The following is a 24,932-nucleotide window of genomic DNA, read 5'->3' as shown; positions in this document are numbered from 1 at the left end:
AGCTGAGAGAATCCTCTCACCGTTCCACCCATCCTCCTTCCTTCCACCTCCCCGCAGAGCCTCAGGACTCGTCCAGGTGTCCATTCTCCCCCCCCCAAGACCCCCTTTGCTCTTTTTCCACACTTGTCTGCCTCCTCGCCGTCTGTCCTGTCCATGTTTGACATGCTTTTGGAGCAGCGAGAGATTCCTCACATGCGGTGTGATAGTTGGCGTAGAAATGAATGTGGCACAGGGAAGAACATGCAGACATGACACAAAGGCGTGACATAGTTTGGACCAAGTTTGCTGTACAGAGTCTTGAAAGTTAGAGTACAAATTATACTAGAGCTTTCCAATACCACTTTTTTTTTTCCAAAACTGTAGTATACTTCTTGTATTTTTTGATACATAAAATGTATATTCAACCAATGACAGATCATTTTAAAGAAAGACCTTTCATTTATTTCTGACAAAAGGCAAAACAGTCACTGCAATAGAGAATTTAAGTCCAAAATAGAACACAAACAGCAAACTCTAAATTTAGCATGTGTAATTAACAGAAGGGCAAAATAATACAGCTGTTAACTGCTAAGCATCACACTATGAAGTTTGAAAATAGGGCACAATCTAAGTATTTCATATCAGACGACATTGATGAAGCTAGAAAAAAAGAAAGAAAATCCCCTGTTGAGTTTGTCATTTAGTTCTAGGGTGTCAAACATACGGCCTGTGGGCCAGGACCGGCCGTTTCCGGGGCCCAACCTGGCTCGTGAGGACAGAACACAAACAGCAGTTTTTCACCAAAATGTATTGTTGTTGTTTTTGTCACACTGACAACCACTTGAATGTAATTCTGGCTGAAGATTTGATGCAAAAAAAAAAAAAGTGCTAATTTTTGTGAAGAAATTTCAAATTACTCAGAATGTATGTGTAATTATTTTACCTGTCGTTATGTATAGGCCATTAGGCCACGAACATACTGGTCCACCCAACTTGAGATCAAATTTGGGTGAAAGTCGCCCCTGACTTAGATGCTTACTGAGCTGAAGTCTCATAATAGTTCCTGACGTTATAAATTAAACATATATTAAATAGACGTACAATAGCAACATTGCAAAAAAAAAAAAAAAAGGGTAAGAAAGGGAATATAAAGAACCACCACCAAACAAAAGAAAACACTCTAGTTTTGTGCCGTTTCAGCTTCTATAAACCCAGGAGCTCTGAATGCAGCTTATTAAGCAGAGACTGTGTGTGCGTGAGGGTGCGCGCGCGACAGCGTGATTTATTGAAACACACCTCAGTGGAAGAGCTGCAATGATGAGACTGAGAGTTGGGGGGTAAAAATTGTCGCGCACGCACACACACAGAGCAAAGCCAAGTTCTTTATTGTATTACAGAGACCATCTTATATCCGAGGGAAAGCAAGAGCGCGAAGAATGAATGTAGCGAGTGAGAGTCGAATTCATTTTGATTGCTCTGGTGGACTCTGTTTTCAAACAGACCCCCCCCCCCCCCCCACACACACACACACATACACACGCACAGCATATCTTGACTACTATTACCCTCAAGTGTCAGTGCTCCTCTTCATATATATGCTTACCAATTACATGCAACAGATGACACCGAGAGATAGATGGAGCGACACAAATGAATGAAGGATAAGAGCTAAAAAAAATAAAAATAAAAAAAAGCGAGCGAGCGGGGGAGCCTGAATGTGGGAAATGACACACATTGGCAGGAATAAAGGGGGAGAAATAGAATGTGACAGACAGATAGGAGAGAGAGATTGAATAGATAAATGAGATTTATCTATAATGAAATCAGCTTTAGTCTGCATGGCGGAATGTGCACCATTCAGACTTTCTGCTGTTACAGACAGATTTACCCTTTTAATATTCCAAACATCAGCGTGTGCTTGATACACGGGGTGTGTGCGTCGTGTGAAGAGCGTACTCCACTCTAAATGTAAAGTTAACTTATTACAGCAGAGAAGATCTTCTGTTGATTATGAGTCAAAATAAATACGCTATATATTTAGTCCGTCGTATCGTAGCAGTGACTTATGCTGTTTATTTGATCGCATTTCCTCAATACAGTTTAAGCTTACAAATCGTCACATATCTCATCCATTTACACCAAATGTGACACTTCCAGATTGAGACTGATAGTATATTACACTTACTCTCATGACTTGGTTTAATATAAACCTAAATACAGTCTCACAAAAAATAAATTTTGACACGATGTATTCAGTGCTGCTCTAATGTCTATCCCCTCGAAATAACTCAAAATACAGCCATTATTGTCAAAATCTCAACAAAAGTGAGTCCACCCAAAGTGAGCATTTTCACTTAGGGGTCGTCTCACTTTTGTTGCCATTGGCCGAGACTTACATTTTTGTGTGTGGTTATTTTGTGGCGACGGTATTTCAAGCTATTGCACCAGCTGTACCCGGACTACTTAACACTGTGGCCAAGTTGGGAGAGGTTTAAAGTTGAGGGCAGCAGGTTAAACCCAAGACGCTATTTACTTTTAGGTAAGATTGAGGCAAATGTCTTTCACGGGGATACGACTACACGCATGTTTGTGTATGGACATTTACTCTCGTTCCTTTCCGAGTCCACTCCTCACACACAGTCACATCGCCTCAGGCCAAAGCGCACACATGCACGTTCACATCCACACTCACATTGCCCACGGCTACGCATTCGGTCCAAGGAAGCTGCTTTTTGCTCTTCAAGTTGTTTGTTTGAGTGCCCCCGAATCCCCCCCCCCTCCCTTTCAATGCCCTTGGCATACCACCACACACTCACATATTCAGAAATATGTGCAGACAGACGTGCACATTTGAAATCCTGCCTGTATAGACGTAAACTCCTGTGGGCGCATGGCACCATAACACACGCACGCCACCTTACAGTACATCCTTGTTGTGTTATATATTTTCCCATCTTAATCTGAATACGAGTGGCCCTGACATTTTGTATACATTTTCTACTTTAAGGTCCAACGCAGAACTTGCGCAAAGCATGTACCGGTTTTCTTTAATACTGTGCATTGATTTCGTTGTCAACATTTCTTAAGAGGAAGAGAGGTGCGGACATTCAAAGCAGGTGATCCCTCTGTCTCTCTCTCTCTCTCTGTCTCTCTCTCTCTCTCTCTCTCTCTCTCTCTCTCTCTCTCTCTCTCTCTCTCTCTCTCTCTCTCTCTCTCTCTCTCTCTCTCTCTCTCTCTCTCTCTCTCTCTCTCTCCAACTAGCTCTCCCAGCATATAACAAAGCATCCTGTCCATTTGGATTACTTACATTAACATGAGCAAGAAAAAGACTGTGCTCTCCCCATTTGCCTGAATGTGCACTTCAGAGAAAAAGAGAATGACCTTATTTATTATTATTTATATATATATATATATATATATATATATATATATATATATATATATATATATATATATATAATCTGTATCATGCCCTAGTCAACAACCTTACAGAGACCTGATTGTTGGATTATTGTTGTTCTGTAACAATCCAGGACGAAACAAACCTCTATTGCTTGATAGCTATAGTAACTAATACACTTTGAACGAAATTTAACTATTGTTGTTTAATTTTATTTATTTATTTATTTGAATCGCTATTTGTGGACTTTTGATTGAAGGGCACTAAATTTGATATAACATATTATCTGCTTCCTATTTTACCAGAAATGCTCTTGCTTTTTTTGGGGGGGGGGATGTGTCGTCCGGTGAAAGCATTTAGCAATGGCTGCCATCTAGTGGTGAACAGTGTTATAAAAACTTACAGTGGAGAAAATATTTTTATCATATTTAAATTAATCGAGGGGCCACTGCTTTAAGTGATTACAGATTACTGTGAAGATGCAAAAGAAAGTGGAACTCGACGCGAATGATCAGGAGGCGCAACGATGGACATTTATTAATAGATTGGATTATGACAATGCAGCCAGTCCTTACTTGTTTTCCATTATCAAGGTCCACCAACAGTTCATGGAACAAACACAAACAGCGTTAATTACTTGGCACGTAATCGGCCATGGACGTGCCACAATGGGCTTGTGATCATGTCAGAATGTCTTGGGAACAAAGGAAGATAGCTGTTTTGATGTGATGCTAGTGAGGGCAATGCTGTGGGAACGTTAAAAAGAATGGACGCTATAGAGGGCACAGCTTGCCAACTGGTTCCAAAAGGTTGAAATCTCTTGATTTTTGCATTTTCTCCTTAAGGAGAAAAAACTGGATATACTGGAAGAACTACAGATTCTTGAGAGTAATGAAGAAAAGCCAAACAATTCGAGTTTAGCGTGTGTTGGTTGACCTTGGTCAGTGTCTATCTCGAGGTCTTGGGGACCTGGAAAAGGGTTTGTTTGTTTGTATATACTTAAGTGGTACCCTCCTCTAGTTGTCCTTTCCTAATGGTAAAATGTAAAAAGGCCCCCGGCAGAGGCGCCATGCCTGAGAAGGAACCAGGACACGGGGTCTGATGTGATGAACTGGGGCGACAGGCCACAAAATCATCACTCCCCATGAACACTGACACAACAGGATTATGTCTGCTCCCCCATAAAGGAATATTTTTTTTAGTCTCTTGAGTTTGTCTTAAACGCCACATACAGCGCGCATCTATTCATGATCAGTTCTGTCCGTAAATGGTGAATAATGAACCCATTTAGTTGTGATTAGCATCCACACATCACAAATAGCGAGAGTTGTTTTCAAGGCCGTGCAAGATCCTTGTAAGACAAAAGTGTTTTCTTGTTCATCTATATATTTTTTCCCGCTCCCATTTATTTCGAGGTGCCGTAGAGCGATTCATGCGTTTACTGTCCTCAAATCAATGGTCTGGCTTCTCTGCCAAGGTCGAGAAAAAAAAAAATGTTGCTTGCAGGAGACAGTTTTGGCTGTCAGCTGAAATACAAGCGATGGCCACATCTGTGCAGTACTGAAAAATATATACAGTGTTTATTTAACTGAAGGACTCGTATCCTTGTTAATCATTTGTTTGTGTTGTTTTTGCGTTTGGTTTCCATGGCGCTTACCTTTTACAATGCTCACATTCAGAACATTACAGCTCGGTGCCCTTATCTCTCTCATTAGAATGGCTGATTATAAAGGAGTCTCGAGTGTTAATCGATTTAGAAAATGAACACTAAGATCTCCTTGAATAACCGTGTAGTTAATGCAAATTAAAATGTTTAATTTCCTTGAAGCTAATGGGGTTTGGAATCACCTCCATCGTACTTTTCGTTACCGCAACTGAATAATAGGTCCTTGATACCAGACAGATACCAGTACAAATAGTCACTCGTGATTACCCACTGATACCACTAGAGCAGGGGTGGGCACACTCGGATCCCTCGGGGCCGGAGTGCTGCAGGTTTTGGATGTTACCCTTCTCCAACGCAGCTGATATACGATCAGCTCATCAGCAAGTTCTACATAAGCACGATAACGACCCTGTTGATTGGAATCAGCTGTGTTGAAGCAGGGAAATACATCCAAAACCTGCAGGACTGCGGCCCTCGAGGACCGAGTTTGCCCACCACTGCACGAGAGCTTTTGAGAGCTGGTACATGTACTCACTCGCCCATCCCTCGTCGGTCCAGCCCAATTATAAAGTGCACTTCAGATAATGATTGGAGGTGCCCTTTCTGCAATCGTTGTCAGTACCAGGCGATTATTTGAAGAACGCCTGTGAAAACCAGTTCCCAATGTTAAACAAAGATCAAAATGCACCAGACGTGACTAGCAAGCCGAAAAACAGACTCCCAGACGACATCATCCTTCATACACAATAAAAAGCCAAGGCCAGTCGTTAATGTGCATGCGGGTATCGAAATCAGCAAGTGTCCACTCATTCGTTTGACCATTAAGCCTCGAACCAGCCCATATATTTGTTTATTGTCCTCATCGAGGGCAGTCTGAGACAAAGAAAAAAACCGAAAGGAGTCATTCAATACTGTCTGGGGTGTGCGTGTATGTGCGCGAGCCTGAGGCAGTGCACTGTAGCCCGAGTTCGAAACCGGTTGAGCTCATTCTAAGAGCTTTTGAATTTCACAATGGGCTCACACACAAAAAGGCACTCCCCGTAGTCACCACACATCTACCTGCCGCACCACTCGGCGCCACGTCATGCATTCATACGGTGACACAGAATTGTATCAAGATGAATGAATGCAATTGGCCAATACAGCTTCTCTTACGAGCGACGGTTTTCCCGCATTATACTCCCATCGGCGGGACACGAGTACCAAATGATTAGCTACGATCTTTCTACATGTATTTCCTCTGAATTCCACACACACAATTCCTCATGTACAGTATTGCTAAATGTAATAACAGCTGTCCTCGGGCCACTTACAGCTATCGTAACGAGATGACAATTCCCAATACTGATTTACTGCCTATATGCACACATATGGGGGGTGGAGTCAGTCGAGAGTTTTGTATATCTCATTTCACACTTTTCCCCCGCAGGGTCTTTTTGCTCCTGTATCAGTCATAAGCCCAAAGTGGTGGTTGACCACATTTTACAGGTAAGGGTGACATAGTGCACACCCATATCCTTGCGCACTACGCAATGCCGCGCTCACCTCGGGCGTCATTCCAATATGTCTGACAATTGTGTCAGTGGTGGAGCCCGTTGGAAGAATCAGAAGTTCGCATTCCTGTATTTCCAGGCAGGGGCCTGTTTGCAACAACTTGCTACATGCTAAGCCAGGCAAGACCATTTTTAAGTTGAATGCAAAAGACTCACTCATTTTAGCTCCATGTTTAAGATATACTTCCAAATACAGTTGAACCTATAAAGTCGAAGGTCATTGTACAAAATCAAAATGATCAAAAAAAAAATAAGATACATGAGTTTGAAGGGCATTTGTCATTCAAGTTAACTGATTGTTTCATTTTTATGTCTAACAATTAATACATTTTAGAAGCTTTCCATCCAAATCTTTTGAAATTTCTCTATACTCACACGCGCACCATGAACGAGCCTGACACAGATGCTGCAGTTACACTTTGGGCCAGAGGTGGCAGTTGCAAGTAAAAAAAAAAGCGACAAACTGCACAAATATCCTTTAATACACAACTGTCTCTAACAGTAAACAGTGCCTACTGTATGTACAAGTAACAATAAGTAACAGTGGGTTCCAAACTGCTTTATGCTGTACAACATTTCAAGAAACAAGGTCTGGCCACATGGGGACATTCAATAGGATTTTTCGTGTGCTGTTTTTAAACCCTACCACTGCCAAATCTGACATCCGAGCAGAAATTATTGTATGTTTAACTCAGCAGAACCCTGGTGAGATGGTTCTTGTCTGGCCTGCTTATATCTGTTATTCCCTCATGTATTTGTTTTCTTTGTTTTTGAGCATCTGAGGTTTCCACCACTGTTGTTGCTCGCTGTTTGTCTGTGCTAGGAGTGAGAAGTACATTTCCACCAGGACTCTAAACGCTATCGTTAGCTATCTTTTGTTGTGAGACAGAACTGTGTCACAAACAACGATAAAAGCGCTCATCTGACACTATCTCTTTCATGTTTGGCTTTATATAATTAAAATTTGTATCCGTCTCATAGGTCCAACAAACATTTTTCCAATGTTATTCTTGCCGCAGTTTCCTCTTTTAAGTCTAATATTGTATTTTTTTTATTATTTCAAATATTTACCATTTTCCCCCCACCCCCATCTATGCCACTGTCCCGCTCTCCAGTGTTAGTGCTGTTTCAGGTTAATCTTTGTATGCCGGCGCGGGGAACCGCTTTTAGCTGGTTATGCTGAACAACAGAAATGCTTCTGCTGCACAACCACAGGATAGACTAAATCCCACCCGCTGTGCGCCCAGTAAATTGGTCCGCTTTTGGACCACCTCGCCGGTCAATTGGAGGGGTCGGCTTGTCAATTCAGTGTGTCCCCGGCCTGCCGATACAGATTGAACTGATATTTTTCTCCTGATAGTTCTCTCACGATTCTCATAACTTTGGCTTACCCCCCCCCCCCCCCCCCCCCCCCACATCCCATCATTTTCCCCTTCCCACTTCCAGTTATCCTGACTTACACTGTATTTCAATTGGAGCGTGTTCCTGTCTGTGTGGGCTGGCATTTACCGTGTGTTTGTTCTGCGCTTATCTCATCCACTCCAGACCTGCTTTTCAGTCCAAAACCTCAGCTTCTGGCCCAATTGGCTTAAGAGACTCACTGCACCCTGTCCGCTCAGTGATCGGCCCATTCAAATCTTACGCAATGGCCAAAGCATTATATTGTCGTATTCCCCTGGTAATCCATCGGCGAGCCTGTAGAAAGGTTTGCTTTCCCTCTGTAGAGAAGACGGATCAAGTAGATTTTATAGACGGGGTTTTTTTTTTTAACGGCGGTCTTGGAAATCAGTCACGCCAAGTGTGCTGGGGTGTTGACGCAACTGTGGGCGCTTTCAAACAGCAACATACGATAATCAGCTGCATTACGACATCAGCCTTCGTGTCCATATTTTGGAGCCGCACTACCTCCGAAAGGTAAAAATGGCTGGGTTGACTGGGTTGTTCTAAAGCATGCTGTTTTTACAGGAGAGCCACTGGAAAATGTTGGGCAGGGTAAAGGGGGGCTATTGTCTCCAATTAGAAAGCATTGAGCAACATCTATCACTGATGCGGTCCTGCATGGTCCAAGATCTCTCCCTTGCGCGTGTGACTCATCGCGGTGATCATTTACCGAAGAATTACAGTCGCTATTACAACGCATAGATGCATGCCAGGCAGATAAATCACGAAAAATGATTGCTCCCTGCATTGTTCCCGTTCTGCTTGAAACGGAAAAAGCTAACGTTGGTCCCGAGTCAGTCAGTCAGCATTTTGAGGTCAAGGGTGCGGTAAAAAGGGAGGAGGGAAGTAGCCAGTTCAGACATGTCGTTTAGGGATTTGGGCACTAAATTACCAGCTGTGCTCTTAGTTCTGAGAGCAGAGTTGAGTGCTGCCAAAGGGCTTAATCAGTACCCCCACCCCCTATTCGAAATCGCACACATTGACATAGCTTCTGATCCCGGAGTTTTATAGGCTGGTCTTTTAAGTGATGCCGTCATCTGCTCTCACTTTGCTGCGGTGGCAAATGTTTACCTTGTCACGCTCGACAGAACACTCCATCATGTCGGATTTCACATTGCCCTCCCGTATTTTATGGTGAGCTGTTGAGTGAGCACTTCTCGTTGCAACACGTATACCACACTGATTAGAGACAGCATGTGGGCAACCGGGCTAAGTGTCTGGTGAGGAGGATGGCTCAACTTTCCTGAGAATGGACTGAAATCTGACTCCCGCTGGACTTTTGGGAGAACTCACTCGCGGTTAGCAAAGGCACCAAGAGGGGGGGAGAGGGAAGGGGTGGTAAAGATAAGCCTCGGCGTGTTTTCCAATCCTTTCTGGCCTCTTTTGCACCAAGAATCGACAGAGACGTAACATTCCCAGCTTGAGAGGGCCACGTAATAGTGACTTTTGTGATTGACAGGCGCCTCTCCATCGTCACCACCCAACTGAGTTCCCACACGTTATCTACTCTGCCAATCGGCCAAACAGTCAAGAGTTTGAAATTGCTTAAATGTCAGCATAAAAAGGGAAGAACAGTAGTTAGAGCGCAGTGACTATCTTAAAGGAGAGATACTGCAAGTTGTGCGCAGTGCATCCCTACTGACTGTGATTTGATTTGTGAACACAAACTCATAATTCACGCACAAAAAATGACCAGTGATAACGATAAAATCTGTCAATTTAATGCCAACAGAGGTTTGACTGCTGACGGTGTAGATTGACAGAGATTAAACAGGTTGGACTAAAATGGCATTCAGGGTGCCACAAACAATCCCTCTCGTGTGATATTGCTGAATTGTTGTTTAATTCTATTTTTATTGATAAGCAATACCAAATAAACAACAATAATAATCAGTAACCAGGAAAAATGTTATTAATGCCCTCAAATGCAAAATAGTTTTTTATCCAATTAATCGATGAATCAATGGCATAAACAGTAGAATAATCGATTTAAAAATATTAGATAGTGACAGAACTATCCATACATTTTGATGAGTTCCTGGCACATTTGCAGTAGTGACAAGTTCTTTCAAATGTATGTAAAATGACAACCGAAACGTCATCGCATCATACCCTCTCCAAAAGAACCGTACCATATTGAAACGTGTCGTAATGCTACTGAGCGGAACCGAATCCAATCGACCGTCTTTGAACCGTTTTGTACCGCATGTATCAAAAACCGTATCGGATTGTCTTTTGTGGCGAAATGCACACCCCACAAGTATTTTGTGTCTTCTGGACACATAGTTGTGTTGGTAATTAAAAACAAAAAGTTTACTTTCTGATATTTTACAGTTTTGTAAGTCACTCTTATCTGTGGCAGCCTCATTAAGCACAAAATAGGAGGTGAATCAAGAGTGTGCTATTTCTTTGGTACGCGCTGGTTGAGTGGGCTTTTAAAAATGTAGTACTGCTTGTAAAAAATAATCCAATCTGTGTTCCACAGGCTATAATAGAAGAATTTAGATTTACACAGTTTTCCGTCGAGAGTTTAATTGAATCTTGTTGCTGACAAAGGGCCATTGTGACACCAAGCGATGGTTCCTCTAAGCTTTGTGGGTAATTATTTTGATGACAGGTCATTAGTAAGTTGTTTTGTTCGCAGATCAAGCATTTGCGACATGTCCTACATTCACTGCTCTGCAGCCTCGTTGAATAACACAATTCAACGTATTTTTGCCCAACCGTTCAAACCCTCAGGATGAGGGCTCGTTTTGCCTCGATTGTTGAAACGGCGACATGCGGCGAACCAGGTCAGAGCGGTCCTCAATCTGTGCAAGCTTTTCATCAGTTTATTGCAAATAATGACAATAGGCGCCGCAAGTTGCTTGAATTTGTGTCGGAAAATGGCATTAACCCCAAGAGAGGAGCAGGACGAGGAGAGGGAGGAAAGTCGGAGGTGGAAGGACAGAAATGAAAAACACACATTTGCTCTTTTACTTTCAATGGAAACTCCTGAATCAGCAGAATACACACGCGCACACATAAACTTGTGCGCGCACACATCTGAGATTCAATTACAGCATTGTGAGATGAAGGAGAAATTCTTCTGCCTTCAGCATTTCCAATTAAAGTACAGCTCGGAGTGTGTTCATGTGTGTTTTTCAATGCTAGTCATGTGTATTTGGCTGTGTGACTGCGCATGCCAGCGTGTATGGTTAACAGGCGAGGTGTGTGTGTGTGTGTGTGTGTGTGCGTGTGCGCCCTGGCTTTGATGGCACTGCGCTGCAAGGGCCACTGAAGCGTGACAGGAGAGAGAGCGAGGAGGGTGTATGTGTTTACGGCAGTGTGCGTCGGCCTCTGATGTCACCTTGTATCATTTCAGGTTAATTTCACCTATTCTCAGACACGGGCGCAGAACAAAAAAAAAAAAAGCAAAGATGACACAGCAAATGATGAGACGTAACTTTATTAGTGTCCTTTGCAGTCAACGTCAATTGTGGGCTTTCAAAAGATTTGGCAAATCAGCGCCATCTGCTTTCAGAAGAAGAAGAAAACATTCGAGAGTTGGGTTAATTTCTCTGAACATTACGCAAGAGGTTATCTCTTTAAAAAAGCAAAAGAAATTCAACGTGATCTGGTATCAGTCTAATTAATATTTGCATGTCTTGGCTAGAAAGCTGCTTTTGTCCTCATTCTTATTTAAAGAGAAAAAGTGTTTCTTCAGCAAATATATTTGAGATAAGTGATGCAGATGATGCATATTGTTTTTCCCTGAGAGAGGAACTATGAAGGAGAGGAAATGAATACCAAACGCGGTTGTCAAAAAGCCTTTTGAGTTTAAATTGAACAGGTTGCTCTTAAGATGCACTCTTGGAAGTTTCTCTAAATTCAAATAGGATTACGTGTAACTCGTAGGAGTGTAGGAGTGTGCTGTCTTGCCATTTCAAGTGATATGACATTGGATACTTAAGAACGTCTTACATAATGCTCCAATGTCTCAGCATTTGCAGCTCGGAAGTGCATCAGGCTGACTATTAAAACGACTCTCTGTCGGTTGAGGGAATCATACCGACAACCCGTCAGTTACAGGCCACCCTCATATTTATGGTTGCTCTGTTTACGTTACAGCAGTGCTATTCCTTAAGTCGATGCAATAATTGATCTAAAAATAAATATTCGATGGCGACGGCCCTAAACAGATCAATATCAATATGCTACTTGATTCCTATCGATCTCTGCCACCGTTCACAATTTTAAATGATAATTTCTTCAACATTCCCAGGGAATCGCAATGTCCCATCACTGGTGCGCTATTATTAGAACAGGCCCGTGGGCTACTGATGTGCTCCTTGGGAGTTACCTGGTGCCCACTGCCCTATACCAATGTACTGTAACTTTAACAAATCAACCAACTAAAACCAATGACATCTTCTAAACCTTACAGTACACCTCATAAGCGCGATTCGAGCTAATTATGAGCTATTAAACATGGTTAACACGCACTGTTGGAGGCTCCCATGGAACCACGTTTCTTGAACAGCAAAGCACTTGTGTTTGGCCGTTTGACTTTTCGGAGGTCGGGGTCATTCACAAATAACTGCAAAATCATTTTGAGTGACAGGGACAAATGCGCCTGCTGCAGTTGAACACCGCATCTATCCTTTTGTCACCGTGCATGTGTGTTGCTGTGCGCATATCGCCCCCTCTGCCCTTGAGCCGTTATCAAATTTCTCTAATTATTTTATTATGCAAATGAGTCACCATTATTTCATTAGCTCGGCAGCCAATCGCAGAAGCTGATTAGGAAGTGATTAGCATGCAGTCATTTTCTCTGGCTCGGTGTCCTTGTGAATGGAGTCATGGGCAAGGGGCATAATGACCCATCTGGATACAAGCTCGTGCTTATACTTTTTATTAAACCATGCATACATGCTGTTCAAATATACTTTACACGTGTGTCATTGTATAGTTTGACTGAGTGCGTGTGATTGTCCACTACCAGCATCAAATGGCAGACAAGGTTAACATCTACATGGTGATTATGGTGGGCCCCCCGCTTGTAAAGTTTAAGATAGTGGGAATTTACCTCGTCAATCTCCTGCCATCTGGTATTTCACTTTACCCTCTTGTGTTCCAATTTGAAGCGCTTAAAGCACACAATTGGTATACACACACCTTCTCATGTAGCACTCCAAGTAACTTTATAACATGAGCCCAACATTAACTGCAGTGGTATCCATCATACATAAATGGGAGATATTTGGAATCACCAGAATCTTGCTAAGAACTGGCTAAATCTCTAAACTGAGCGATTGGGGGTGAAGGGCTTGAGTCAGGGAGGTGACAAAGAACCCAATGGTTACTTTGTTACTCTGTCAGAGCATCAGCACTCCCTCGGTAGCTCGCCTGGAATTTGCCAAAAAGCACCTGCAGAGACCATGAGAGACAGAATTCTGTGGTCTGACGGGACAAAGGTTATTGGCATCAATGCCAGACGTCACCTTTGGAGAAAACTAGGCAACGCTCATTACATGGCCGTACAATTCCTGCAGTGGAGCATTGTGGTGGCAGCATGATGTTGTGGTAGTCTAGTCAGGATTGAGAGAATGATAAATGCAGCACTGTACAGAGATATCCTGGATGAAGACCTGCGAGTCCAGAGCGCCTTTGACCTTAGGCTAGGGGCGGGGGTGGGCACACTTGGTCCTCGAGGGCCAGAGTCCTGCAGGTTTTGGATGTTTCCCTTCTCTAACACAGCTGATATATGATCAGCTCACCAGCAAGCTCTGCACAAGCCTGATAACGATCCTGTTGATTGGAATCAGCTGCGTTGGAGCAGGGAAACATCCAAAACATGCAGGACTCCGGCCCTTGACGACTGAGTTTGCCCACCACTGGGCTAGGGCAACGGTTCATCTCAGATCTGAAAGCATTTCAAATAACTCTTTTCCATGTTATTATGGGTTGTTGCGTGTAGGATTATGATTCAGTTTTGGTAAAAGGCTGTATAATAACAAACTGTAAAGAAAAATCGCCGTGAATCCTTTCCAGATGCACTGTGAATACCTTTCTGACAGTGCTATGTTTTATTCAAGTACATTGTGTGGCTATACCTTATAAAGTAACCGTTGAAGGTACGTGCTCATGTCTTGTAACTCCCCAGACTCAAATCTATGCAAGGTTTGTGATGTTGCCATGTTACGACAAACCGCGACATGCACACTTTGCTGTTTCCACTCATGCAGAGAACTACCAGACAGCAACATGTAAACTGACGCACACACAGTGGGGGACAAAGAATCGCGTACGCATTTCGACGTCAGCAGAATTAGGTTTCCGAGTCGAGCATGTGTTCAAAGCAGCAAAATGTGTGTTGTCAGTGCCGCACTACATGCCCCCTGCACAAAGTGGCATCTCCACGAGGTAACTCGTAGTGACAAAGACTTAACAAAACTGAACGGAACTGGACTGAAATGCATGGAGCCGGGCTGTTTTTTTTTATTATTTTTTTTACAAAGAGCACCAAGAGGAACGTGATCCAATGCGTCTTCCGAGGCCGTGAGTCACAGCCAGCTATACAGCCAGCAGCCCAAAACAGTCACTTAGTTTGACGTTAACGTGTTGCTCCTGCGGCAGCGGCTGTCTCCTCTTGGTCTCCCACTGTAGCTCCCACTCAGATCAGTGGGGGGATCTCAAGGCCTGTCGTTATGCTCTCCATCTTTGCATGCTGCAATCCGCTCTAGGACACAGGTAGCCGTGGCACTGACTAAATACTTAGGAGATGTACATTGCTGGAAGTGCTGGTTGTGCGTCATCGCGACTTGCTCTTGGATACATATATCATATTTTCTTTGGGGTTTTGGATATCATAGGAGAGTGTCTTATGTGTAGTTGAGAAGAAGTTTAGAAGTGTTTATCAACATAACAAGCTCTGGTGCAATGTGTTGACTGGCCTGTAAAGAAAGAAGAAACATGGCCTTGAATCCTCTGCTACTTTACTAGGACCCTGACAACAGAGCACCAAAAGGGGTGGGATACATTTGAATGGAAATTGAGTTGTTTCTTCCATGCCAAATCAGCCCCCCCAAAAATCGGAACATTTTAACCAAGCAGAGTTTGATTTAAACGAAATTTGGTGTACTTGTTGATAGTGATGGCGCAACACAAAATCTCAAATTTTAGGTCAATCGGAGCAGGCGTTTGAGAACTACAGCCCACCAAATTTTGCGACTTTAGCCAAAAAGGGCCGTGGCCACCTATGCTTCAATCTTCAATCAAAAATGATTGCAGATTTGGAATCATTGTCAAATTCCCTTTCAATAGCCGTCTTGTGGAAATTGACCCAGTAAGTTCCTGATATAAGGGTTCAAAGGAAAACTGCGCGCCCTTTTTTTTGCCAAAATTGTCAGTATTGGGGAGCTCCCAAACATCTGCTCCGATTGACCTAAAATTTGAGATTTAGTGCTGAGCTGTCACTATGAACAAGTACACCAAGTTCCCTTAAAATCAAAATCTGCTTAGTTAAACCCACTAGGTGAAAGAAAAATGCGTATTCTGGACAGATTTTCTGTGAAATAGTACCAATATATTCAGTTAATTTACATAGAAGATTATTTTTATATCTTCTGCTCAACAATCATTATTTCTCACTTAATCAAACATCAGCTGCCAAGTTTGGTCTGTTGTTTTGTCAAAACCAAATTCTGGTTCCAGAATTATTTTTACTATTGTGTCACTTGCTTTTAGGAACTTTCAAACTGATTACCATGAATGTACATTAATGTATCTCTTACCTGATGCTGACACCATTTTGCAGCTAGCATGACCAATAAGTCAAGAAGGGTCACCTAATCTTGGTCCCCGCTAACAATTAGAGACTTGTATCAGATGGTGCTTGCCCTTTCTTTGTAATAACACCCCAGAGCCGTGTTATTAACACAAACCACGCATGGCTGCGAGGTCAATGAATCAGATGGCTGGTTACAATCAGTGTGCCGTTCCTATCAGCACATTGCCGGTACAAGCCATGTATCATCGCAAGTTGATTGGGTCTGCTGGCCACTAGGGACAGGCGGCGTCTCTCTGCATTAGAGCCACTTCCTGTTTAGGGCGGTCCTCGAAGCGGCCAGCTCACACATGCATGCCCAGAAGTGGTGGTGAGGGGCTCAGATGATCCGCTGAAGGCTGCTGATGGTTGAGTCAGGGGTGATTCTGTCTAACCTTGATGGATGACTGTTGGAGCTCCCAATCTTGGTGGTTTACTAATCACATCAGACCAAATATTACACGAGGAGCGGCCTTGAAAGTCTCCGTAAATTACAATTGCTACTAATTCAAGATAATACATATCTAAATGGGAACCTATGTTATTTTTCCATTGCTCTGTTCCTCTCTGGTATACCAAACCCGACCCCCCCTTATTCTGCCATTAAACGTGATTTTATTCCCTGTTGCAGGAAGCTGTACGTTTGACGAGGGCTTTTCCAAATGTGACTACCAACAAGATCCTTACGATGACTTTGACTGGACCCACATCAACACCCAGGAAGTGCCCTACATATCCCCATACCTGCCCAAAGGTGAGACTGTATTCTTGATAGAGGAGTGTTTTAAAAGTGGCTTTCATAACTATTATAATTAAAATAACATCCGCTCATTATAAATATTTGTGTGTATTGTTAGGCTGTTTCTGTTGTTGGACTTTTAATGCAGGGCCCATTAAAGGGGGTATTTTTGTGATAGTTTCACACTAGTAAAGCAATTAAAACACTTTGACTCACCCCCCCCCCCCTCTCTCTCTCTGTAATCTGTTGTTTTTTTCATGATGGTGATGATGAGGGGGGAATTAAAAATTTTCTGCCTCAGGGTTGAGGGTCTAATTAAGAACAGGGAGGTCATTAATCAAAAGAGGGGAACAGGGAAGGTTGCCTACTTTACAATGTTAAAAGTAAAATCTCTTAACTAAAAGGCCAAATCTCTTTAGCAAACCACATTGATAAAGCCATTTTCAAGTGTCTTTTCGTTCTTTAGCTGGGGAAGATTGACTTTGTTGCCATGACAATGCAATTCTGTTATTTATCTCTCTTATTCATCATCGTGAACACCCAACCTCCTGACATTTAGGTAAAGGCTTAGCCGGCGCTTCACACGATTTTGATTTTCTTTGCCACAAAACACACATTTCCCCTCCTCATAATTTTGGGGCATGCTTGAGCAAATGACGAAGATGCTTGCCCCGCGGTGTCACTACGCTGAGAGGCAAGAGTCGCAAGCTTGAAGAGGTTAATTGCTCAGCCCGAGAGCGCACAGCCAATTCCATGAATTTAAGGAGTTAGTCGACGGATCGCGAGGATGACAGACGAGGTGAATTGGGTGGTGGAGGTATTGCTCGCTAAAGATCCTCGGCGTAAGGTATGATTACATCTGATGTGATGATAATCTCAAGTGGAGAGCAGCAGTGGCGTGGAGATAAATCAACTTTTGCTATATAGATCTAGTATTTGTGATTTTTGCTTTTCCCTCCTATGAACTCATAAGCAAAAATCATTTATATTGTATGCTCATTTCAGACTGCAGAAAATATTCAGTATTTTTCATCAATTAAGTGTGAATTTAAAAAATATTAAATTCCACCCATTCTTATAGCAATTCAACTTTTAAAGGCTGCCTTTAGGCAAAAGAAAAACAAAGCAGAATAGCATGAGAGAAAGAGTCTGAGGCTCAAAATTTATTGAAACGCACGAGCCAACTATGGCATAATAAAGTAGCTTCAGCTTTCAGACTTTTGTTGAAAAATATCCGCATGTAAGCATTTGAAAGCAATCTAGTTACTTGTGACAGAAACACCAACACAAAATGCAAGTGCGTGCTTTGAAAATAAATTGATCACCCTTAGGGAAATATCACAAAATAATAATAATAATGATGTTTTAAGTAACATTGTAACATTTGTAACTCTTATAGAAGTATAATATTAAGTACTCAAGCCTCAATACAGTTATTTCTTCGAATTCTAGTTACGAACATCAGATTTACGAACATTAGCAGATATGAACAAAAGCTGACTGATGTCCATAAATGCAACAATAAAAATAAATACACACAGGAAGTTAGCAACAGTTAAAACAGAACAACATGACTAGAAAGGACCATGGCAAAAAAAAAAAAACACAAAAAAATCACAATTGCCGACTATTAGGTTTTGAACCACCATTGCGTGATTGTCAAAGAAGAAGCAGACTGCCATAAAGAGCGGAAACGGGTGTTTATGCTTCTCCGGACTTTTCATATTAATAGCTCAGTCATGATTTATTAAATCATTTGGTCACGCATCTGACAATGCTCTTCGCACTTTAAATCCCACATTGATTTGTCCTATTTGTTAATTGCCATTTACGCTCGCGGCAACAATGAACAGCGTTGGAAGGCCTTTGGCAGTTTTTGCACTGGTGATAAAACTCATCCATGTAATTGCCACGGGGGTTGGTGTTGGCGCATGCTGCCTTGGCGGGGTTGTGGCGCTCCGTCGGCTGGCATTGTGTGCCCCGTGCCAGTCGAGCATTCACGGACCGCGTGAGTCACTTGACTCGTGATGTTGTCAGCGAGTTCCACTTCAAACCTATTTGGCTTCTCGTAACGTCTTTTTTTTTTTTGGTGTTATCTGTGGAGGAGGAGGCGGCAACAAGCTTCTGACTGCAATAATGATGGTTATTTTGTCTATTGAATGTTGTTCCATCCGTTTCTTAAAAATATATTTTGGAAAGAATGCCATAATTCTACATGGATGCGCTTTTAAGCTAAGAATATAGGATTAGGAGTTCTTGTAGCAGGCCCGGTGCTTATAATACGCTCGTGTTTAAAAACATACCGTAACTAAACGATGTTTGGTTTTTGATAAATTAGGTGTATTTTAAGGCTCGAAATTGCTTGCTCTTCTGGGTCCAATTTGAACAGGTGCATGAAAGAAAACATAACTTTTACCAACAGGGGGATGTTATTGTTATGTTGAGGAAAAGAGTCTTCCGTCTTAACTTCACTGTTGCTGCTGTGATGTGACATATCTAGGTCTTAAGTCTGTCTCGGGGGTATTTTTAGCCTTGTTACTTTGTGTCGTCATTTCATTAGTGTCCGTTTTCAACATTGGCAGTTCAAAGACAGCAGCCATCTAAGAAAGCGGCAGATTTCCGCTGTCACAAAGTCTATTTTTTTTTGTTTTCATTTTGTTAGCTTCTTTGTCATGGTTTTGCCCAAAGATAAGGTGTATTGTTGTCACACAGCAGGGTGGGGTACTTTTCCTATCAGGGGCCTTTTGTCTCGAGATTTGTATGGTCATGATCAAATGCTCATAGGGCCATTGGTTAACCATCCATCCATTTTCTATCACTCCTGTCTAGGGATAGACCCAAAGATTATGGGTTGGAATTGGGGGGGGTTAGAGCACCAAATGATCCCCGAGCGCAAGCCCCTGCTGCTGCTCACCGCTTCCTCAGTGGATGGGTCAAATGCGGAGAACAAATTTCACCCCACTTAGATGGCCGTGACAATCAGTGGTACTTTAACCTTTAACCTCATTGGCACAACCGTACGTCACACTGTGGCATATTTGCCGTGGAGACGGAAAATAACGTGAAAATGCAGCAGAGAAATCCATTTATTTGCAAAGTAATTTAGCTGCGCTTAGCGAGTGGTAACACAATATGGCCGCCATAGTTTCACTTCTGCCTCGCCTAAATCAAAAGTACATTGGTTTTACCTGTAAAGTTGCTATATTTTAGTTTTACCAGGCAGTGATATGATGAAGTGAAATATATTTTGCCATGGCGTGTGTTGTGACATATCTAGGGCTCTGACTGATATGTGTATTTTTAGCTAGCACACAGTCTTGGCATCTTCAATCCACCTCGTGTCACTGTCTTAAGTATCAGTTTGATACCAGAAGGAGCAGCAGTGACACCTACTGCATTTTGTGTCAGAGATGCTAATATTAGCGTCCTTGTGGATGCCGTCCAGCTTGGGTGAAGTCATTCTGCTTGCTGCTGGTGCTTTTCACATGCAAGCAGCATTATTTTGTTTCACGACTGCTGGTGCGTATGTGTACAGAGGCGAGATGAAACGAGAAGGGCCAATGATTGGCATTATAGTGCACGTGGGCGCTGCAAATGCAGACGTTTTATTGCGCTCCAATTGGAAATGTGCTACTGTTTGCCCTCCTATTCTTGTGGCGAACAATAAATTCTCACTGTAGATTATCTGAACAATGGCAGATAATCACTACTGTCCTATAGCCAATCGTGGTGTTCATATTGTGCATACTCTAACTGGCAAATAGAATTAGATGCCTTGAATATGAAGCATTGTGTTCACACAATTGGAGCGCAGAGAGTATGTTTTATATGGCATTGTGTGCCTTCTTAATTCATCAGTGGATATATGCTATTCACTATTAGCAAAAGCTAGAAAATGTCTGAATATTCAGCATTATTTTGTATATGGGCCCATTTTGTACAATACATGGTATGTCCAAATGGGAGATTATAGGGGCGAGTGTCATATTTGATCATATTTCACTTCAACATCTGTTGCGCTCTAAGCTGATTATTAAACCATCTGGATCAGTTCTGTCAGCACTATATGCATGTTTCCCAACAGTTAACTACAGTGCGTACCACGTTTATTATATAACATGCAGACTGTTTGCATTAAAAATGCACATTTGGGGCGAAAACATTAATTAGACAGCAAGCGAATGAAACCAAAGAAGCAAGTCAATGGATCAAACCTGAACGCGTAACGTTCCTGTGTCCAGGTTCCTACATGTACGTGGACGTGTCTCAGTATGAAGTTGGGGAGAAGGCCAGGTTTCAGCTCCCGGTGATGAAGGAGAATGACACTCACTGCATTGACTTCAACTATATGCTGACAAGCGCTGATGGCTCCAGTCCCGGTACACTCAATGTCCTAGTGAAGGTACTGACCTATTATCTCTCGTTTTTTATTTATTATTATGATTATTATTATTTTTTTATTTTTATTATTATTATTTTTTTTTTTACACGTTAGCCATGGATCTCTTTACATACAACATGTATTAATAGTAGCTTTGAAACCGTTTCCTTCCCTTTGTCTGCAGGTTAACAAGGGTCCCCTGGCCAACCCTATATGGAATGTAACAACATATACTGGTAAGAAATTCTACCGCAATAAAATTGTGGTTAACCTTTCTTACACACTTCACTCCTGTTGACTTTTGTGTATTTTCAGGTAAAGACTGGCTGAAGGCCGAACTGGCCGTCTCCACCTTTTGGCCCAACGAATACCAGGTGAAGTCCCGCCTCCTTCAACCACTAACTGCGCTGTGTTTGCTGCCAGTTAGTTCCCTGATACTGCAAATGTATTGGCACACCAGGCCGCTACATATTGTGTTGGTCTCATGGCTTTCACTCATCTGGTTTTTGGTTTGAGGGATTTTTAATTTTTTTTTAAAGGGGAAGTCAACCGTAAACATTTCTTGACAATAATATGTTATATGTGACCTCACTAGTCTAAACATGACATTCGTATTAATATTACATTTGTGGAATGTGAGTTATGCAGCAAAATCCAGCCATTTTGATCCACACAGATGACGTCACAGTTGCTCAGGGCTCAGGCAACAAGCAATCACAGCTCACGTTTTCTGAAGCTGAGCTGTGATTGGTTGTTGCCTGAGACCTGAGCAACTGTGATGTCATTTTCACTCGACAGCAAGTGACAAAATGGCCGGCTTCTGATACTGATAAAAACTGCTGGATTATCCTGCTTAACTCATATTCCACTAACGCAATATTAACCAGATTACCGTATTTAGACTAGTGGGGTTGCATAGGACATAATTGTCAAGATTTTTTGGGGGGGGGGGGGGGGGGGGGGTTGGGGGGTGACCTCCCCTTTAAGCAACACAAACTGAAGAGCCTTATGAGAAAAGCCTGGCGGCCCGCCAGGCCTCTAAATCCCTAGGGGAAACCCTTGCGCTGTCAACGTGGCCTTTTCCAAAACCTTAAAGGGTTAATAAACATGCTTATTTCTTTCGTGTTCACATGGGCATACAGACACAGCTTCAAAAACAAACAACTCATGCTGGCAGGCAGGCTTCTGATTTATTTGTGTTGACTGAGGCTCAGGAGGTGACGATCAGGCAAGAAAGACGTAGTGTGAAGTGATGGGGGCGACTGCGTGCGTGCATGTACGTGCACTTGCATTTGTGTCACCCAATGAGACATTTGCTGCTTTTAGCCAGTGTTTTTTTTTCTTTCAATAAAGCAGTTTGGAAACTATATTAATCACAGCAATAGTTTAAATTAGCCCACTTTTATCTGTATTCCCGAAATTGTTTTACATGTCTGCGCATATCGAAGTACTTGTATGGTGTTGCTGACGTGCGTGTGGCCACATAAGTGTCAAATGAGTGTCAGCGTCAGGGCATGCACACACACACATCCGGATTAATATATGTTGCCTTGGGATCCAATCACGCTACTGTAAAGCGAAGGCTGGAAGAATCTTCCAAATGACCCATCTGGTGCCCAAGCCCCCCCCCCCCCCCCCCCCCCCCCCCCCCCCCGGGGGTGACTGTGAGAGGAGAAGGCCAGCGTGAAAACACACGTGTCAACATGTTGTAATTGAACATAATCAATTCTTGTTTGCTGAGGGCTTATAAAGGTTTTTCAGGGTATGAAACAGGTTTGAGGTTATGACGCCACCATCTCATGTTCAAACACGCTTCTGTTGGCATTTAAGCTCGCATGGTAATGAGGTTGGGCCCACACAGCACTTATGATAGATTTTTCAATGTTCAGATTCATAGTTCATCGTGCTGACTGATCAAAACTTTTAGATTTCTAAGCTGCTCTGTCCTCTCAGTGATGTTTAGGCAGTTCTCACGAAAACACCATTTGAAAGTGGCTTTGCTCATGTGAGTCACTTGAGTTGGTCGTAGCCCAGACAGCTGCGAAGCCGTGATTCACGACGGGATGTGAGCAGACCAGCTAGCGACTTCTTCATTCTTAGCTGGTTTGACATTTTATTCAAGTTCACTCCAGTTATTGTTATACAAGTATAACATGCATTTGCATGTGCCGTTTACAGAACATGGATGTGGTATAGGCAACAAGCAATAATCATATATATTTCAAGTAGACCGGTGCGGAAAGAATGATCGGATAGATTGGCAACGGGGGGTGGAACATGTCACGGGTAAACAGTTCATGGTCGCTCTCACGGTTGATGAATGACAGCAACTGGTTCATTCCCTCTCTCGCCTATTCAATTTTGTGCTCTTAAACACTGTGAGCAAAGGAGAAATTCTTCTGAACATTTGTACCTAACGATGGCAGTAAAACCAGCCGGTAATTGTTTTTTATTGAACGTTGAGCACAATACCACGGCTGGCCCCGTCTTTCTCATGTCTACATCACAGTCGAGTGGAGCTTGCATGGTCAAATGAAGAAATTGTCCATAGATGTGAATGGTTGGATGTAGAAATGTCCCCTGTGATTGTCTGGCGACCATTTCAGGAACCCTAATGAGGACTAAGAGTATAGAAAATGGATGGAATACCATTGCCATAACCACATTAGCCCTGCGATTGGATGGCAACCAGTACAGGGTGTACCCCGCCTACTGCCCGAAGCCAGCTGGGATAGGCTCCAGCAACCCCCGCGACCCTTGTGAGGACAAGCGGTACAGAAAATGGATGGATGGATGGATAACCACATTAGCTTATACTGTTTGGACACTCGAAATGGACGACAGCCATTTTAGGAATAATCCAACACTAAAAATTAACAGAAAAAACTGAATGCTTAAAAAATCCTCTACATCGTTGTCTTCTGTTGCAGTGTTTCTGGTTTAATTGTATTTTTTTTTAAATTAAATACACCATAAAGAGAACGGAAATAGCGTTCTCGTACATTACTCGACTACACGTAGTGTTTAAACAGTGAATCGCCATCTCGTTGCCATCGTGTGTGTCACATTGGAGGTCACATTGGCCTTACAGTGTGGCCACATTAATGTAGATTGGGAAAAATAAAGCATGGGAATGTAATGAAATGGGAAAGTGTAATGAAAGTGGGATAGGAGTGGTATGAGAAGCATATATACTGTAAAAACTATGTTTTATTCTCCACCCTTACTGCAGTGGCTTCTATCCGGATTTTCTTTTTAATATATATATCATTTATCTGTCAGCCATTTTATGTGTACCGAAGGAGATTACTGTGGTCCAACAGGAAGAACTATTAATCTTGGGGGCTTGTAGGACTGAATATATGAATCTAAACAGCAGACGGGTAGTCATATTGTTATCTATACCTCCTTAGGGGTTTCACCAACTTCATCTTGTTGCAACTTTTTACCTTTTGACATGGAAATAGCAACAGACTTAACTAAAGTATAATGAACCTGCACTAACCCCACGTTGGAATAAGTACCATTTTCTTTTCCATGGCAATTGTCATGCTTGTTTTTTTCTCAACAGACTTGATCCTTTCGATGGCCATTAATATAAAGTATTATGTGGTAGAAGCCTAACATTTTTTTGTCCCCCTCTGTCCACAGGTCATATTTGAAGCGGAGGTATCGGACAGGAAATCCGGCTTCATCGTTATAGATGACATTCAGGTGCTCAGCTACCCATGCGGTGAGTCATTAGCATGCCAGCAATTAGTCGCAGTTTGCTGAGTCGACGCTTATAGCTTCGGCCACTAATTAGACCGAACCGGGGATGGGATCCTGTCGCAGTTGAACGGACAGATAAGTGGGAATGAGTGGAAGGTGACTCGGGTAAGGGAGGGAATGCGGCAAGCGGGGACATGTTGTAGTAGGTAAACGAGAGAAATAAAACACAAGAGTAAAGATGGGAGAAGGGAGAAAC

General features: G+C 42.6%; 1 protein-coding gene across 15 annotated transcripts in view; it reads left to right on the top strand.

The window, feature by feature from the left end:
- Positions 1-24,932, top strand: part of ptprk (protein tyrosine phosphatase receptor type K) — a 78,963-nt gene that overhangs the window by 15,239 nt on the left and 38,792 nt on the right. For all 15 annotated transcript variants that reach the window (XM_086060575.1, XM_086060577.1, XM_086060574.1 and 12 more), the window contains 5 exons: positions 16,477-16,599; positions 20,826-20,986; positions 21,150-21,201; positions 21,281-21,339; positions 24,617-24,698. In XM_086060575.1, the coding sequence (XP_085916701.1) occupies positions 16,477-16,599; positions 20,826-20,986; positions 21,150-21,201; positions 21,281-21,339; positions 24,617-24,698 (477 nt within the window). The remainder of the gene's footprint in view (positions 1-16,476; positions 16,600-20,825; positions 20,987-21,149; positions 21,202-21,280; positions 21,340-24,616; positions 24,699-24,932) is intronic.

The sequence above is a fragment of the Leptonotus elevatus genome, chromosome 18 (assembly GCF_054856555.1).
Source record: "Leptonotus elevatus isolate MCC_2025b chromosome 18, RoL_Lele_1.0, whole genome shotgun sequence".
Classification (NCBI taxonomy): Eukaryota; Metazoa; Chordata; class Actinopteri; order Syngnathiformes; family Syngnathidae; genus Leptonotus; species Leptonotus elevatus.
This window is presented reverse-complemented; position numbering and strand designations above follow the sequence as displayed.